Source organism: Theobroma umbraticum, unplaced genomic scaffold (genome assembly GCF_002168275.2).
Source record: "Theobroma umbraticum cultivar Fairchild unplaced genomic scaffold, ASM216827v3 scaffold_30.0, whole genome shotgun sequence".
In the NCBI taxonomy this organism is placed as follows: domain Eukaryota; kingdom Viridiplantae; phylum Streptophyta; class Magnoliopsida; order Malvales; family Malvaceae; genus Theobroma; species Theobroma umbraticum.
This window is the reverse complement of record NW_018397254.1, coordinates 12,699,934-12,716,027: the sequence shown is the minus strand read 5'-3', so window position 1 is coordinate 12,716,027 and position 16,094 is coordinate 12,699,934. Positions and strand designations below refer to the sequence as shown.

The 16,094-nt window shown below is 36.8% G+C and overlaps 3 protein-coding genes and 1 non-coding gene across 4 annotated transcripts; 2 read left to right on the top strand and 2 right to left on the bottom strand.

The window, feature by feature from the left end:
- Positions 1-227: 227 nt before the first annotated feature.
- Positions 228-308, bottom strand: TRNAL-AAG (transfer RNA leucine (anticodon AAG)). Its single transcript has one exon. It is a non-coding gene; the product is annotated as a tRNA-Leu (tRNA).
- Positions 309-464: 156 nt separating this feature from the next.
- Positions 465-2,324, top strand: LOC110419422 (integral membrane family protein). Its single transcript, XM_021432468.2, has 5 exons — positions 465-832; positions 944-1,307; positions 1,477-1,547; positions 1,711-1,809; positions 1,922-2,324. Exons 1-5 carry the CDS (start codon positions 578-580, stop codon positions 2,027-2,029), a joined length of 897 nt encoding a protein of 298 aa, XP_021288143.1. The 5' UTR covers positions 465-577; the 3' UTR covers positions 2,030-2,324.
- A 408-nt stretch (positions 2,325-2,732) lies between these two features.
- On the bottom strand, positions 2,733-8,466 carry LOC110411139 (E3 ubiquitin-protein ligase ORTHRUS 2-like). Its single transcript, XM_021421174.2, has 9 exons — positions 7,714-8,466; positions 6,277-6,809; positions 6,052-6,177; positions 4,710-4,809; positions 4,552-4,613; positions 4,369-4,471; positions 3,999-4,134; positions 3,640-3,857; positions 2,733-3,368 (listed from the first exon to the last, which is right to left on the bottom strand). The coding sequence occupies exons 1-9, from the start codon at positions 8,182-8,184 to the stop codon at positions 2,898-2,900; spliced, it is 2,220 nt and encodes a 739-aa protein (XP_021276849.1). The 5' UTR covers positions 8,185-8,466; the 3' UTR covers positions 2,733-2,897.
- A 2,836-nt stretch (positions 8,467-11,302) lies between these two features.
- LOC110424348 (glycyl-tRNA synthetase / glycine-tRNA ligase) lies at positions 11,303-15,916 on the top strand. The gene is made up of 9 exons (XM_021438908.2): positions 11,303-11,848; positions 12,461-12,843; positions 13,051-13,168; positions 13,565-13,759; positions 13,846-14,070; positions 14,443-14,502; positions 14,638-14,718; positions 14,799-15,204; positions 15,532-15,916. The coding sequence occupies exons 1-9, from the start codon at positions 11,330-11,332 to the stop codon at positions 15,762-15,764; spliced, it is 2,220 nt and encodes a 739-aa protein (XP_021294583.1). The 5' UTR covers positions 11,303-11,329; the 3' UTR covers positions 15,765-15,916.
- Positions 15,917-16,094: the final 178 nt, after the last annotated feature.

The following is a 16,094-nucleotide window of genomic DNA, read 5'->3' as shown; positions in this document are numbered from 1 at the left end:
GTGACATCAAATTTGGGGGACCAAATGGATTATTTATCCAAAAATTAAAAAGAAAATATTTTTAATTTATGAACCTTTTCTATGTTGCAGGGCGCGGGCTAAATTTGTAGGCCCAAGCTCATATATGTATTTGCACACCTAATTAAGGATGGGCTTATGAATTTAAAGAGCCAATTACTGGTGGGCTCTAAACAAACTTCGTTTGGCCCATTTTAAGAAAACTTTATTGTTGAGAGTGGGATTTGAACCCACGCCCTTTCGGACCAGAACCTTAATCTGGCGCCTTAGACCAACTCGGCCATCTCAACACACGACTAAACGATGTTAACTACAAAATATTAACGAGATTTTTTGAAGAAAAAATCTTCATGCGAGTATAAAATACGAATACTCGCTGTTAGAAACAGATAAGCATGAAATGTAATCTCGAGATTTATCGAATTCATTCAACAGCCAGTAGCAGCACACTTTAAACAACTCCAGTAGGCCCGGCATGATTTCAAAAGGTTTACAGGACCAGAAAAAAAAATTTTAAATTAATTAATTACGAGAACGAAATCGAGCCAGCCCGAGCCCCATGGTTATGGCGTCGCGCGTGTTGTTGACAACCTTAGTCACGCCTCCTACCACACTTAACAAATCCCGAGTTAAGCCCTCAACGAGCTCCCAGAAACTATCTTCCTGCTCATCGTCATCGTTGTTTAAGGTTGGAGTTAGAAATGGGAAGATAACGTGCAAAGCTGTGAGTGAAAGCTCTCAGGGGTCCATTGATCGAACGGTTTATCAAGGCGCTTATGGCCCCTGGACCGTTGATCCTGAAGACGTCCGCGAGGTGATGAATTTTTATACTGCTGCTGTAGATCCTAAGTTATTAATGAAATTTTGTGGAAACTTGTTCGAAATGAAATAAATCCTTACCTTATATTAAGCTGGAACTTGGCAGGTTGTCTTGTACAGATCAGGTTTAGTGACTGCTGCTTCATCATTTGTAATTGCCGCATCTGCTGCACTTTTGCCTGACAACTTTGCGTTGAAAGAAATTATTGAGCAAAATCTTAATCTGTTATACGTGATTAGTACCGGTGGACTGGGCCTATCCTTATATTTGATTCACATCTATGTAACTAAGGTTAAACGTACCCTTCAAGCATTATGGGCACTGGGTGTTGTTGGGTCATTGGCAACGTACATAGCACTTGCTCAACCAGCTGGGGAGAACTTGGTGCAGTACGTTGTTGATAACCCGACGGCTGTCTGGTTTGTCGGCCCTCTCTTTGCTTCATTGACAGGACTTGTTTTCAAAGAAGGTAATGTCATAGTCAAGCCCCCATTCTCATTCAGTCAAGCTTTACTACAGAAATTGTATGTTCTGACTTCATATGTGCATTTAATTGCCTAATAGTAATAGTATATTGTTGTGAATTAGTAGCATACTATCAGCTCATTCTCATATCATTAGCTTTAATCTGCAAACAGGCCTCTGCTATGGGAAGTTGGAAGCTGGTATTCTAACTTTCGTTATACCGACAGTTCTTCTTGGGCACCTGGTATTTATCTTGCAACTTGATACTTTTTACTTTTGCTTCCTTTGTTGGGGCTCGGGTCAGTGTATTGATAGACAACACATATCATCAAACTGTTTAACATCTTAATTATTATAGTTTGAGCTCTGATTGATGAAGCTCCTGACGAGCTTTACTTGAAATGCAGACTGGCTTGATGGATGATGGAGTGAAACTTACATTACTGGCTTCCTGGATGGCTCTCTTTGTTATATTTGCTGGAAGGAAGTTTACTCAGCCCATTAAGGTACCTTATTACTTGATCAAATATTAATGTTCGGACATGTCCAAGCTGATTAGCTTTTGCTTTATGAAACAACAATTGTCATTGTTCTAATGCTCTCTTGTTCGCTTTCAAGGATGATATCGGTGACAAATCTGTCTTCATGTTCAATTCTCTCCCCGAGGATGAAAAGAAGGCTTTGGCTGAGAAACTTGAGCTACAGAAATTGCAATCGGATACTTAAGAAGTCGCACTTCAATAGGAGGTTGTGTTAATTAAAATGAGGAAAAGATTTTTGAGGTAGATAATTTTGTTAGTTTCCTCTGAATGTTGCGTGTGATGTTTCTTAAGTTAGCTTATATGTATAGCATGGAAACCTTTTAGCCTCCAGATGATTGGTGTCTTCACTTCATCTGGAAAATTAATGTGTGAACATAGTTGTTACTGTAAATAACATAACCAAATACTTTTACCCTTTACATACAACAAGTATAGAATTGTAGAATTTTAATTATAGAGGACATGGTCCTTTTGATGGATGTAGTTTGCCACATGAATAACATTGAAGAGGATATTTATTAGTGTGACAGTTGCCATCTGCAGAGGGTTTGACAATATCTGGATATTGTTCTTGAAGAAACAGGAAACCGTGTACCAAATATGCTAATGAAGAAGAAAACTTGTAATGAAAATAGAGAATCATGCTTGAGAATTGAGAAGCTAGTTACCATGATGAGTAGCAAGAAGAAAAATTAGTACTTCCTTTTATTTTCATTTATTTAATATCTTTTCAACTTTGTGCCAGCTGGAAAGGGAAATTATAAACTTATCTTCCTTTTAATTATTTACTTGGAATAGTTACTTATACTAATATTTTAAATTTATTTTACGTTAGAATGTAAGGGAACTGTGCTACAGCTAATTGTCAAAAAATAAATGGACTTGGATTTACTTCATATGAATAATATTATATTATTAATAATATATATATATATACATATATAATATACAGAAATATTGGTATTCAAACCGTGTCCACCCTGAGAACAACCATAGCTGCATAACTTGAAATATGGTGGCTAAAAGGAAAAGTAAACTTGAGGCACAGAAATTCATTCAGCTATCAGTTTAGCTCTTTTGCTTCTGGTCATCACACCAACAGTTGCAATTGGTGGACTGCCTGCATTGCTTGATTTCTTCCGCTTGCTAGTCTGCTTTATTTTACGCTCTGCTGCGTTGGTTTGCAATCCTCTACTGTCAGCCACTCGAGGTTTAACGGAACCACCTTCATTCCAACCTTTTTCCACGTCAAGGTGCTCGAGCATTGACCTTTCTTGAAATGTTGACTCGCCCTTAGGAGCTCTCATCAACTTGTCTGTTTGCTGGGCTTTACCTTCCATACGAGATTTCAAATTGTTATTTTCCAAAATTTCACTATTTCCGCAAAACATTTCAGTATCATCAGCAGCTGCATCTCCTTCTTCATGCCTGCTATCAACTTCTTTCCTGGCCTCACCAGACTGTTCCTCCACTACACTTCTGTGATGTAGCGACTCTATCACGCTCATTAGTTCCCTGTTAACCTGCCAGTAGACCAGATGTTATTAGTATAAAGTTCATTGCTGCAATTTATTATTGCCATTGCATTTTGACCAGAGAAGAACAAAGCTAGCATCATTTAATTGTTTATATTGCAGTACACAATTCTATCAGATCCATTCACCACACTCCTTGTGTAAATTATTAAAATCAAATGGATCTTGAAAAGGAGCTCTTCTTAGATAGCACATGACAATTCAGCAAGGATAAAATTCACTCTAATAATCAAGAATACACTGACACAGCCCCTAATACCTGAGGATTCTGAAGAAATTCAGCTATATCATTTGAACAGGAAGGGCATTTCATTACATTCTTCTGTGCTCGAAGTGTTCTCCTGCCTTCACACGTCCTCTGTCTGGTGAAACTTTGACCAGCAAAAGCACCCTCTAGGCATGCTTTGCAAAAATTGTGAGCACAAGGGGTTGTAAGTGGTGAAGTCATCACATCCCTACAGATTTGACAGCTAAACTCTACATGGCCAAGCATCCATCAGCAAGAATAGTTTCATTAGTAATTGTTATTTGATATCATAAAAGTAAAAGAACCATCTGATATTGAGATGAATATAACTGAAAAAGGTCGTAACTGTGGAAATGATTAGAGAACTAAACCTTTGAGAAGTTTTTCTCTAGCAGACAAATTTTTCACAGCTCTCCTCCTTTTCTTCCCCTCCACAATATTTCCATCGTCCATCTGTTTCCTACTACAAGGTGGAGGATTCTTCCACATCCAGCAACTTTTTACCTCCTGAGAAGCAGAAGTAAATTTCAGGACATTTTGAATGCATAGCTAGGAGCCAGACTGAATTCCCAATATCAAAAGGCAGAATTATGATTAAATTGCAACAGATTTCAACATCTTTTCTACCAAGATACAATTTATATTGTTGGAACCAAACAGTGAAACCAGGGTTTTTTTTATTTTCTTTTTTGAAGAGAGAGAACCCTGTTGAACATGTGAAATAAAACAGCATTAGCTTACATCGTAGTCCCAGGATGCAGATCCCTTCCTTTCAGTTATATCAATTGCATTCTTCAACTCCTTGATAGCAGGAAGAGGCCTTGGGCGGTCTCCATGAATATCACTGCAGATTCATTGGAGGCATTATTCTACACATATAGCAACATACATAGAAGAAAAGAGACAAGGCGATGGGAAACAGACCTTGTCCACGGGGCAGGATCATTGTCACACCTAACAAAAAGATATCTACATACCTTGTAACCCTAACACATCCAACACAGTGAGCAAACCTAGTTAGCGATGGCAAGACCTATTGACTATATCTATTTATTGGAACATAACCAAGGACATCATACTACCTGTATTCCATTTTTACGCCAGCATTTCTCAATTCTATAAACTCCATCATAACGTACTCCTACTTCTGGGGCATAAGAAGAACGTTTTTCCTTGTGGGATCTGCCCAAGAAAAGGGGAAATGATTCTAAATAAAAGAAAATGGACCAGCAACTTCTTGCTTCTAAATTGTGGATTATACAGAGCAACAGCACAGATAAAACATGGACACATGTCATCAATTTGCAAACAACACCCACAACAAGGTCAAGGAATCCAGGGGACGATAAACAAGTTGAAAAAGAACAATAATAAACCACGCATGCCATAATGCATCAAGGACACATTATTTAATTTAATTATCTTGAAAATAATCCACCTTTTCACAGAATACTACTGCTTTTTCTTGGTTGATTTATAACATATAACATATATTTCTAAAATTTGCAAACACGTTGATTACATTCATGTGTAATAGTTTTACTAGATTTTTATCCACTTTAATATCTTAGAATGCACTGTAAATGACATACATTGCAGTTCATAACTGATTATTCTCTCACATTTTGAGAGGCCTGGAGGCTGTTCATCAACAAAGTCATACTTGAAGCCTATTCCTATCACTGACAAGGGCTAACTTCCTGCCAACTTTGTTTTGGAAGATCCAGATTCTCGCTTTATATATGTATGCAAAAAGATGGATGACACAGAGCTAAGTAACATACCCAGCTATCCAATAACAGCTGAAATTTTATAGCAAGTAAGTAACGTTGAAGTCCTGATGTAGCATTTTACTCTGCTTTACAAGCTTCGATATCACGTTTTAATTTTTAAGCTTTTGTATAATTATCAGCACTCCCATGAATTAGGACAGATCATTATGCATGCTCTTGTGTGTAACAAAAACAAGAATTCCATTTTTTATTGTTTGCATGTTAGGTCAGCTGCTGAGCACTAAAAAATTAAGAAACCAAGGAAGAAGATAAACCTCTTTGGAGGAATGCTAGTGACTAGTGACTTAAACATATGCCTGCCATATTATAGTTCCTTTATTTGTAGAAAACCCAGAACTGCATTCTGTGCACTGATCTTAATGCTCATAAACATACAGCTTTCCTTTCAAAAACACATTATTCTCTCACATTGATTCACACTTCTAAAACATCATTCCTTTCATTAAGATCTGGGCATAGAACCCCTAGATTTGTACTTCTCATCAAACCATGAGCGAAAAAAGAACAAAATGAGAATGTGTGCAGTATGCAAGGGAATTAAATACAGGAAACAAAAATTATTAACTATTTAGGTGTTAGGATATGCTAGAAATGATTCTGAACAAGGATGACCTTTATCAGTAGAACCTACCTTACTACTCGAACAGGGTAGCCTTTTTGACAACTTAGTCGCAATGCTTCATTCAACTTCTCAAAATTCTGATCAAAGGACTGAGTCTTACTTGTGCGTTTATTGCCACTAAGGTCCCTTCCTCCACTGTACACCGCAAGATAATAATAATTTAATAAATAATATCACAACACAATAATAATGCAAGATGGAAGAAAAGTTATATGGCAAACAGCTACAACATACCTCCCTGTGTAAAGGAACCATTCACCATGGTCCTCATCATCAATATATCCCCCAGAAAGGGCGACTGACTGTGCACCATACTTTGACTGACCAGCAATCCCTGCTACATGAGGAAGGTGAGCGCCCCATTGTCTGCATTCCATCCTATCCTCCCAGGTCTCACCCACCAACACACCCTGCTTTCTAAGAGGATCATTTTCTGCTAGAATTGGACCAAAGTGATCAGGAGGGGCTGTGACAAAGATCTTTCCACTACAAGCATTGGCCTTTCCAGGTTTCTTAGCTCTCTCAGTGGTGTATGCCTTATCTGGCCGGTTTTGATTGTGGACAAAATGATATACTTTTGGTGCTCCCCCTGCAACGTTTGCTTTTTCTAGCTTTGCCATTCGGATGGCAATGACCAGTGCAGAGTTAATTCGAGGTTGGCTAGCCATTGCTGATGGAATCTGACAGCGACAATTTGCACATGTGCGCTTTCCTTGTGCAACCCATTTCTGAAAACACTTCAGGCAGAAGTTGTGGCCACATGGTGTCTAAAACAAGGAAAGAGAATATCATAAGCATTTGCCAAACAGAAACAGTAGACTCAGCCTACTTTTTACCAGCAAGCTGTAGACACAAGCAGAAAAACCATTTTCGGTTATGAACTGGTTTATGACCATCCAATCTTTATGTGCTCTTTCCACCAGCAACGCATAGAGAAGTAAGGCATAAAGCAATTTAGAATTCGGAAAGGAAGAAAGCAGTAAATGAACAGGTTTCACTGTAAGATTTTAGGTTTTTTTTAAAGATATAATCCAATTTAGTAGGCTTATCTCCCTTGATATATAGCATTGGTAAATAGCATAATGATGTACCAATTTAGAGTTATTTTCAGAATAAGTTGAAAGCATAAGAGACCCAAAAAAAAAAGGGGGGGGAGGGGGGTGTAAAAAAAAAGTGAAATTATGCCAGTAACTTTTTTTGCTTTCTAATAAGTTCAAACAAATAGTAAACACTACGCACTTTTTAGTTCATTATTCAAGATTTCAATTGCTGCAATTGCCATTAGATATGAGATAAAAATTAAAACAGCGCAAGAAAATTATATTCAGTGTACAGAGTTAAATCTTTCTTCACTTTATCCACAACCACTACATAAAATGTCAAAAAGCGGAAAAGTAAAACGAAATTGGTAGCGTCATGATAGCTAAAAAGATACTACTAGCAATCATTTCGTAATAGAAAATCTCTTGTTAGCCTCCACCGGAAACTACCCTGTTTTGCTTGTGAACTGAATTCTAATCGCCATATCTAGAAAACATGTCGTTTAGCTCTTTTTTTATTAGTATTTTTATCTAAATAAACAAAACAAGGGAAAAATTCAAAATCAATGAGGATACAAAAATCTTAAAACAAAGAAAGAAGAAAACAAAAAGAATGGATATTGAAGCTAACCGTTACAGGTCTCTCCGGTAACTGCATGCAAATTGAACAGTTAATGTTTTCATCGAGGATAGAGAGGACATCGTTATCATCGTTGACCCCCTCCTTGTTTTTCGCTTTTTCACCGTCGTCGCCCGATGATCGAGCTCCGCCACCGCTGACCAGCTCCTGCCTCCTCCTGGCTTTCTCCAACTCGGTTAGCGAATCATCCGACTCAATAGCCCTCACAGCCGCAACGAGTTCGTCGGAGCTTCCAGTTTTTTCGGCGATCGGGGGATGAGGATGATCCGTGAGGGAGCAATCGGGGCAGTCCCATCGGAGGGCCTCGGCAATAGTTTGAGGACGAGCGGAAGAGGGGAGGCAAGTCACATGCCATGGAGTGGCACATGTCTTGCACGTGAGGGTGTCTTCCGGCAACGGCTTGTTCTTGCAGATCATGCAAATGCCGTCTCCATCGCAAGGAAGCTGGCTAACGAGCGCCATCAGAGTAAGAAAAAAATATCTTAAGAATGAAGAACGAAGATCGCGGGTCTTTGTCCGGTGAGGACGATGGCTCTCTTTTCTTCTTTCGAGAAAAAAGAGGGAGGGAGTGTTTTCGGGTCAAAATGGGGAAAACATTTTTAGGGGGAAGGTGTGAGAGAGAAAGGGGCGCGGTTCTGCAATGGAATTTTGGTTGACAATAACTTTTGAAATTTTTTGATTTCCCTCTTCATCCTTTGCTGCTACACAAGGGAAAATTTGGCCACCAATATTTCAGTACGGCTTGCCTTTTTACTTTCACCCGCAATGCCAGATCTTTTGTTTCTTAACAAGGCAATTGTTACTGTACATGACAAATGTGGAAAGAGGTCTTCCCTGTCAATTAAGATATGAAAATTCGTTTTTCTTATATTTGCTAAATAACGAAAATTCAGACCTAAATTCTTTTTAAAAAAAAGTACATGTTTGACCAATCTGATTTGACTCATCAACTCGATTCATGCTTCTAAAACGTAAATCCATGGCTCCAATTTAACTCACTTAATGCCATGCTTCTAAAACTTAATTAGTTCGTCTCATTTAAATTATAATTATTCTTAAAATATTGAAAAATATTTTTTTATTAATACTTACTATATATTAAAACAATGTTATGGGTTCTTTCATTGACATGTGCTGATTTTTTTTTTCTTCTGAAAATTAACATGTGATGAGTTATTTACTTAGCCATCTAGAATTTTTTGTTTTTTTTATTCAGCTCATGTAAATAATTTTTTAAAAGTTTTAGTATTGACACACAGTGATAATTTACTCATCATATTGTATTTAAAAATAAATAAATTCTTTATTAAAATTGAAAAAATGAAAGGAATAGAGGCAGCAAAAGGAAAAATGGTGAAAGAAGAGAGAAAGGGGGAAATGAAAAAAAATCAATATATTTATATTAAAATTGTTCCAAAATGTGGTCTTTAAATGACATTTAACAGGTCTTCAATTGGACACGTGGCCATTCTTTAACAATTTTTTTTATTTAAGACTATTTATGTATAACTTCTCTTTTTAATAATTTCACATGTAGAATAAAATATAATATGACTGATATGTTTTTATTTTTGGGTTATAAAGTCATATAAAATAAAAAAATGTTTTATGTATAATATATAATTACATTTATTTTAATATTATGCATTTGATTATTACTATTTTTTATTACACCATCATCCTTAAAAGAAATTATTAGTTTGAAACTTAATATATTATGCAAGCATGTAAATATTAATATCCATTAAAATTCATGAAAATATGTTCAAAAAAATCAATGTAAATATAGTTAATTAATTTAAACAGACGAATTATAATGTTAAAATTTTCAATTATATAATATACAAATAATCATTTTCTATACATATGATGAGTTTCTTTTTAATTTTATTTCTCAACAAACAAATATCATTAGTCACAAACTTTGATTACATTAATATTAAAATGTGCTTAAACAAGAAAAAAATACAAAAATTTTTAAGAAATCACAAAAATTATTTGCTCATGTTAGTCAAAAAAAAAAATGGCCCTGCAACAAAGCATGAGTCACATACTAGTTTTTGTCTAATTTTAAAGGCTCTTTTCTGGCCAAAGAAGAAGGCTCCATTTGATGATTATAAGAGTAAACTTTCATAGTTAAGAAACATTTAATTATCTAATAATAAATGCCAAATCCCCCTTAAACAAATGCTAAGAATTTTTACCAGGACTAGGTTGGCACAACAGTGAAATCTTCTAATACATAAGTTGATGTATTTTCAACATAGTTAGTTTAACTAATTAAATGCAAGTGAAATTCTAAAACTTGCAAATTATCAAGCTTGATAGTTAAGACCTTGAGCTTGCAAGTTGTCAAGCTTGGTAACTTAAACTTTATCAAAATCGTAGACAAGCGAGCTTGGGAATATGAATTTATCTGAATTTAATTTAATTTTCTAAATTTTCAAGCTAATTATACAAATTAGACCGAGACCGTTAATGAGGCGTAGTGCTTGATTTGGTGATATGCTTATTAGAGGTCTTGAATTCGAAAGAGGAGCATATAACCCGAACCTAGAAGTTGATATGGTATTGCCACATCATTTTGATATATTGACATAGAGCCTTAATGCCCACCTCGTTTTTACAGGTTGACGTGGTAGTGCCACATCAATAACTTGAACTTAAAAAGCAATGTGACACTATTACGTTAGTATGTTGAGATGACATAGCAGTGCCACATTATCATGTCAATTACCCTATGCCACTATGTTAGTAAAAATGTCCACATCATTTTGACATGTTGACGTGGAGCCTTAATACCCACCTTATTTTGATATGTTGACGTGGTAATGCCACATTAGTAACTCCAACATAAAAAGTGAGGCGACATTACTACGTTAGCATGTTGAGGTGATATGGCAGTGTTACGTTATCATGTCAATCATATCATATTGCTACATTAATTAAAATGTGTCGTGTTAATTTAACAACTAAATTAAATATTGTTAAAAGAAAATATTAAATTGGAGTAATTTTTAAAATAAAAAAACTAAATCATGTGGCAACCTACTAACATTTCACGTGGTAACTCAAATCGAGAGACTAATGTGATATTACCATGTCATTTTGACATGTTAATGTGAAGCCTTAATATTGATATGGCATCACCATGTCACTTTGACATGCTGACATGGTAGTGCTACATTAACAATTCAAACTTAAAAGATAATGTGACACTATCTTGTCAACATGTTATGGTGACATGGTTGTGTCACACCATCATGTCAACTACCTCATATAAATTAAATTGAATGCTGTTAGATGAGAAATTAAATTAAAATAATTTTTAAAATTATAAAATTAAATTATTTAAAATTAAATAAAATATATAACTATAAGACGTTTTTAAGTATTTTGACTAATAAAAAATTAATATGTGAATATTTTTTTTAGGATTCCACCATAACTAGTTTTACTAAGCTACACCCAGCACAGAGTTACCAAATCGTGTAAGTGGCTCCTATTAAACTACCATCCAAACAATCCGCACTGTAAAACCAAGACCCTTTTAAAACCCTAGTGCCTTTTAGCTTACACGCACTATTATAACTGTTGCCCGGTTCGCATGCGCTTTCCCTTCGCTCTCATTTCCTCATCTGTTTCCTTTGGTCTCAATTCCTCCTCCCGATTGACATCACGCCACTTATACCCCCTCTCCAGCAAATCCCAGCGATCAACCCTAACCACCTTTTTTAATTGGCAACCACCAATGGCCACAGCCGAGGAATCGCTCCGCAGAGCACTAGCCGACAAGCAATCGGCTGTTGAAGCGCAGGGCAACGCGGTGAGGGCTCTGAAAGCCGCCAAGGCCTCTAAGCCTGAAATCGACGCTGCAATCGAAGCCTTGAACGGCTTGAAGCTGGAGAAATCGTCGATAGAGAAGCAGCTGCAGGCTGCTGTTAGTGGTAACGATGGGGATGCCGCCCTTAGCAGGGAAGCTTTCCGTCAAGCCGCTGTGAATACATTAGAACGGCGTTTGTTTTACATACCGTCTTTCAAGATTTATCGGGGTGTTGCTGGGCTTTATGACTATGGACCGCCCGGTTGCGCCGTTAAATCTAACGTTCTTGCTTTCTGGCGTCAGGTATGCTTTTAGCTCTAGCAGTTATAGAGATGTTTATTTATCCTGACAGCAATTGTGAAGAACTAAGACAAACGCGGATGTTTGTTGAGTGGGTGATGCATATTGACGTTGGTTTGAATCGAAGCTGTTTTAGTTTCAACTGTTTAGTACTTTCAGTAATGGTCCACTTAAATGGACTGACGTGCTTAATTAAGTTTCGGGCTAGTTGGAAGATGGGAGAAATGTAGTGTGTAAACTTGACTAGGGATGAGGAGAACCAGCTGGTTTAAGCAGTGTGTTTGAACAGAATTTTGAAGCTTCAAATTTGTATATTTTGGGATGTGAGGAGATTGAGTGGGCAAAGAATGAAAAATTTTACTTATTATACTATTATTTGCCTTTTTTTTTTAGTAGAAAATATGAGGAAACAAAATGCCATTAGATCAACAGAGCCTGAACTAGAATAAAAGCTGAATATTTTAGATATTGACGTTCTTTGTTCAGGTCAAATGTTTAGCCCCAAGCAAATTAAAGACATTGTGACGGTTCATGTTTGCATTGTTGCATTGATGTAAGATCATAGGATAGTCCAAACAATTCTAATTTAGCTTGTTTGTATTACCACTTTTTCAGCACTTTGTCCTTGAGGAGAACATGTTGGAGGTTGACTGCCCCTGTGTGACGCCAGAGGTTGTCCTCAGGGCATCTGGTCATGTGGATAAATTTACTGACCTTATGGTTAAGGATGAAAAAACTGGGACCTGCTATCGGGCTGATCACTTGCTTAAGGATTTCTGCAATGAGAAGCTTCAGAAAGACCTCAGCGTTAGTGCAGAGAAGGCTGCTGAGCTTAAACATGTCCTTGCTACATTGGATGACCTGTCAGCTGAAGAGCTAGGTGCAAAGATCAAGGAGTATGGTATTACTGCTCCAGATACAAAGAATCCGCTCTCGGATCCTTATCCATTCAACTTAATGTTCCAAACATCAATTGGTCCATCTGGTTTGAGCCCTGGGCAAGTGTTTTTACTTTAGTCATTTTTGGGATGTTGTTTGTGAAATTTTTGGGTTTGAATGTGAAAATATATATTTTACTTATTTCACTGGTGTGGGGGTTTGCTGACTTAATGATTTCTTTTTCTTGCAAGTGCTCAACATAAATGTAGCATTGTTTCTAGCTCTGTAAGTACCTAAAGAATTATGTTTCATTTTGTTTACTGCAGGTATATGCGTCCTGAAACAGCACAAGGAATATTTGTGAATTTTAAAGACTTATACTATTACAATGGGAACAAGCTTCCATTTGCTGCAGCCCAAATTGGTCAGGCTTTCCGAAATGAGGTCTTAAAATCTGTCTTTGAATCTGAAGAAGATGTCAATTTGTGCCCTTGTTGGGTGGAATTTTTTCTCTATTTTCTGGAAATTGCTGCAAGTGTGAAGCTAAGATAATTTTCTAAGGCTCTGTATAACTGGGGCTTTAGCTATTTGCTTTTCTTTTCTTTTCTTTTCTTTTTTCATTATTTTTTCACTTTGCTTTCTATTCATTTTTTTTTTTAAATGCAAATAGAAAAAGCATTAACTGTAGGGAGCTTAACTAAAGTTGCCTCATCTCTGCTATACACTGGTGCTTTTTGGTTTATTACTTGGCTGTTGAGATGATTGCCCTGATGAATGCACATTAAATCATGTAACATGGGATAAATTTCAAATTTGATGATATAATTTCTGTTTGTACAGATATCCCCACGTCAAGGGCTTCTGAGGGTTCGAGAATTTACTCTAGCTGAGATTGAGCACTTTGTCGATCCTGAAGACAAATCTCATCCAAAATACTCTGAAGTTGTGAACTTGGAGTTTCTGATGTTCCCAAGGGAAGAGCAAATGTCTGGGCAATCTGCAAAGAGAACACGTCTTGGTGATGCAGTTTCAAAGGTTGGTTTAAGCTTGACTATTTCTCTTTGCTTTCTACATCTCCCTTCCTACTCTTTGTGATGGTGCTGCGCTTCATTGTCATTTAGGGAACTGTCAACAATGAAACCCTTGGCTACTTTATTGGTAGAGTTTATCTCTTCCTAACTTGCCTTGGTATAGACAAAGACCGTTTACGGTTCCGGCAGCATCTTGCAAATGAAATGGCGCATTATGCTGCAGACTGTTGGGATGCTGAGATTGAGTGTTCATATGGTTGGATTGAATGTGTTGGTATTGCAGATAGGTCTGCTTATGACTTGCGTGCTCATACAGTAAGATCTTGGTTATATCTACATTCTATCTCTCTTTTTATTGTTAAGGCAATTATTTTAAAGTAACTTAGTAGCAGAATTTATGACTCATGAGGTAAGCTGTCAGCTTAGTTATACATAGGAGTTTCTGGTCAAGAGACTATATTCTGTGCAACAAAAGAGGGGTTATGACTGTAATTTTATCATAACAAATTTGGTGCTTATTCATCCAATGGTTATGATCTTAGCTAAGTTAATGACTAATCTAATAATAGCCATGCTATCAAAAGCGAGATAAATAGGAAGAAAAAGATTAAAACTATATCTTCCTTTCTACCAAAAAGTAGTAGTATACTGAATCCTCATGTGGCATGGTTTTGTTTTGTATGACAGGAGAAAAGTGGTGTCCCACTGGTGGCTGCTGAGAAATTTTTAGAACCTAGAGAAGTGGAGGTACTACTTTATTGCTAATGACCCCCATCTTTATCATATACTAATTTGGAGATCACATGACTGATAATGCAACAAAAGATCCTTAAAGTGCTGCTGCTTGAGGTTAAAAGTAATTCTCATGGCTCATATTTTCAGAAACTGGCTATAGCTCCTGTGAAGAAAGAACTCGGCCTTGCATTCAAGGGGAACCAAAAGAAGGTGGTTGAAGCTTTAGAGGTAAATGATGAAAACTCTTAAATATTTAATGCCATGTGCTGCTCATATCACTTTAATGCATGAATTTGCTTTTTTGTTAGGCAATGAGTGAAAAAGAGGCTCTGGAAATGAAGGCTGCTTTGGAATCCAAAGGGGAGGTGGAATTCTATGTCTGCACTCTTGGGAAAAATGTGCCCATTAAAAAGAACATGGTCTCTATTTCAAAGGAGATAAAGAAAGAACACCAGAGAGTTTTTACGCCATCTGTGATTGAACCATCCTTTGGAATTGGACGGATAATTTATTGCCTTTTTGAGCACTCTTTCTACACGAGGCCAAGTAAAGCTGGGGATGAGCAGTTGAATGTGTTTCGGTTTCCTCCTCTTGTGGCACCTATCAAATGTACTGTATTTCCACTTGTACAAAATCAACAATATGAGCATGTTGCCAAAGTCATTTCAAAGTCATTGACAGCTGCTGGAATCTCACATAAGATAGATATCACAGGTATGTGACTAAGATGAATGATAACTCTTTAATCATCTTCTTCCCACACTTGCATGGTCCTGCATATGGATGTACATAAACTTAAACACTTGATTCGTTTCTATGCATCTCTGTGAATTTTAAAATTCTCTTTGCTTGTTCAGAAAGTTCTGCTTAAAAGTTTCAGGAAGTAAACTGAAAAATGAAGTCCTTATTGACATATTGGACTTCAACTTAAGTATGCAACTATAAACATTCTTGGTTTTATAATTGTAGGGCCAGGCATATCCACCCTTTCAGTTATTGATGAACTTCAACTCATCCCTTTTTCCCTTACGATATTTGCAGGTACCTCAATAGGAAAACGGTATGCAAGAACAGATGAACTTGGTGTACCATTTGCCATAACTGTTGATTCAACAAAAGATGTGACAATCCGGGAGAGAGACAGCAAGCTTCAAGTCCGTGTTGATGTAGAAGAGGCAGCATCTGTTGTTAAGTCTGTAACTGATGGACACAGAACATGGGAGGATGTGTGGGCAAATTACCCCCATCACACATCTGGCTCGGCAGATGATTGAGTCTTGAGAAATTCCAGCACACTGTTGACATAGTAACACAATATCCAATATATGGAGTATCTTACAATGTCATGATGATTTCAAGGGTGACTACATTATTGAAAAATGTGCATTTATATTTGTCGCCAAGAAGCTGTTCATGTTTTTGGGAATACCAGTTCTTGCTTTTACAATTCAGTTCAATACTCATACAAGGTCCAGAGTTCCCCCGTTTAATACTGCATGTTCATCTACTAGATGTTGTTACTATGTCGTAGGATTTTCAATTTTGGCAGAATTCATTTAAATAGCCAAATCGGGTGTGCAGTTACATCTACAAAATGGGGGTTT

Excerpts from the sequence above, each read along its gene's own strand:
- LOC110419422 (XM_021432468.2), top strand. The coding sequence starts at position 578 with ATGGTTATGGCGTCGCGCGTGTTGTTGACAACCTTAGTCACGCCTCCT. Across the intron at positions 833-943 it reads ATCCTGAAGACGTCCGCGAG|GTTGTCTTGTACAGATCAGG; the intron begins GTGATGAATTTT and ends GGAACTTGGCAG. Across the intron at positions 1,810-1,921 it reads AGTTTACTCAGCCCATTAAG|GATGATATCGGTGACAAATC; the intron begins GTACCTTATTAC and ends TTCGCTTTCAAG.
- LOC110411139 (XM_021421174.2), bottom strand. The coding sequence starts at position 8,184 with ATGGCGCTCGTTAGCCAGCTTCCTTGCGATGGAGACGGCATTTGCATG. Across the intron at positions 6,810-7,713 it reads TACCGGAGAGACCTGTAACG|ACACCATGTGGCCACAACTT; the intron begins GTTAGCTTCAAT and ends TCCTTGTTTTAG. Across the intron at positions 4,810-6,051 it reads TACCCTGTTCGAGTAGTAAG|ATCCCACAAGGAAAAACGTT; the intron begins GTAGGTTCTACT and ends TTTCTTGGGCAG.
- LOC110424348 (XM_021438908.2), top strand. The coding sequence starts at position 11,330 with ATGCGCTTTCCCTTCGCTCTCATTTCCTCATCTGTTTCCTTTGGTCTC. Across the intron at positions 14,071-14,442 it reads ATGACTTGCGTGCTCATACA|GAGAAAAGTGGTGTCCCACT; the intron begins GTAAGATCTTGG and ends TTTGTATGACAG. Across the intron at positions 14,503-14,637 it reads TAGAACCTAGAGAAGTGGAG|AAACTGGCTATAGCTCCTGT; the intron begins GTACTACTTTAT and ends TCATATTTTCAG.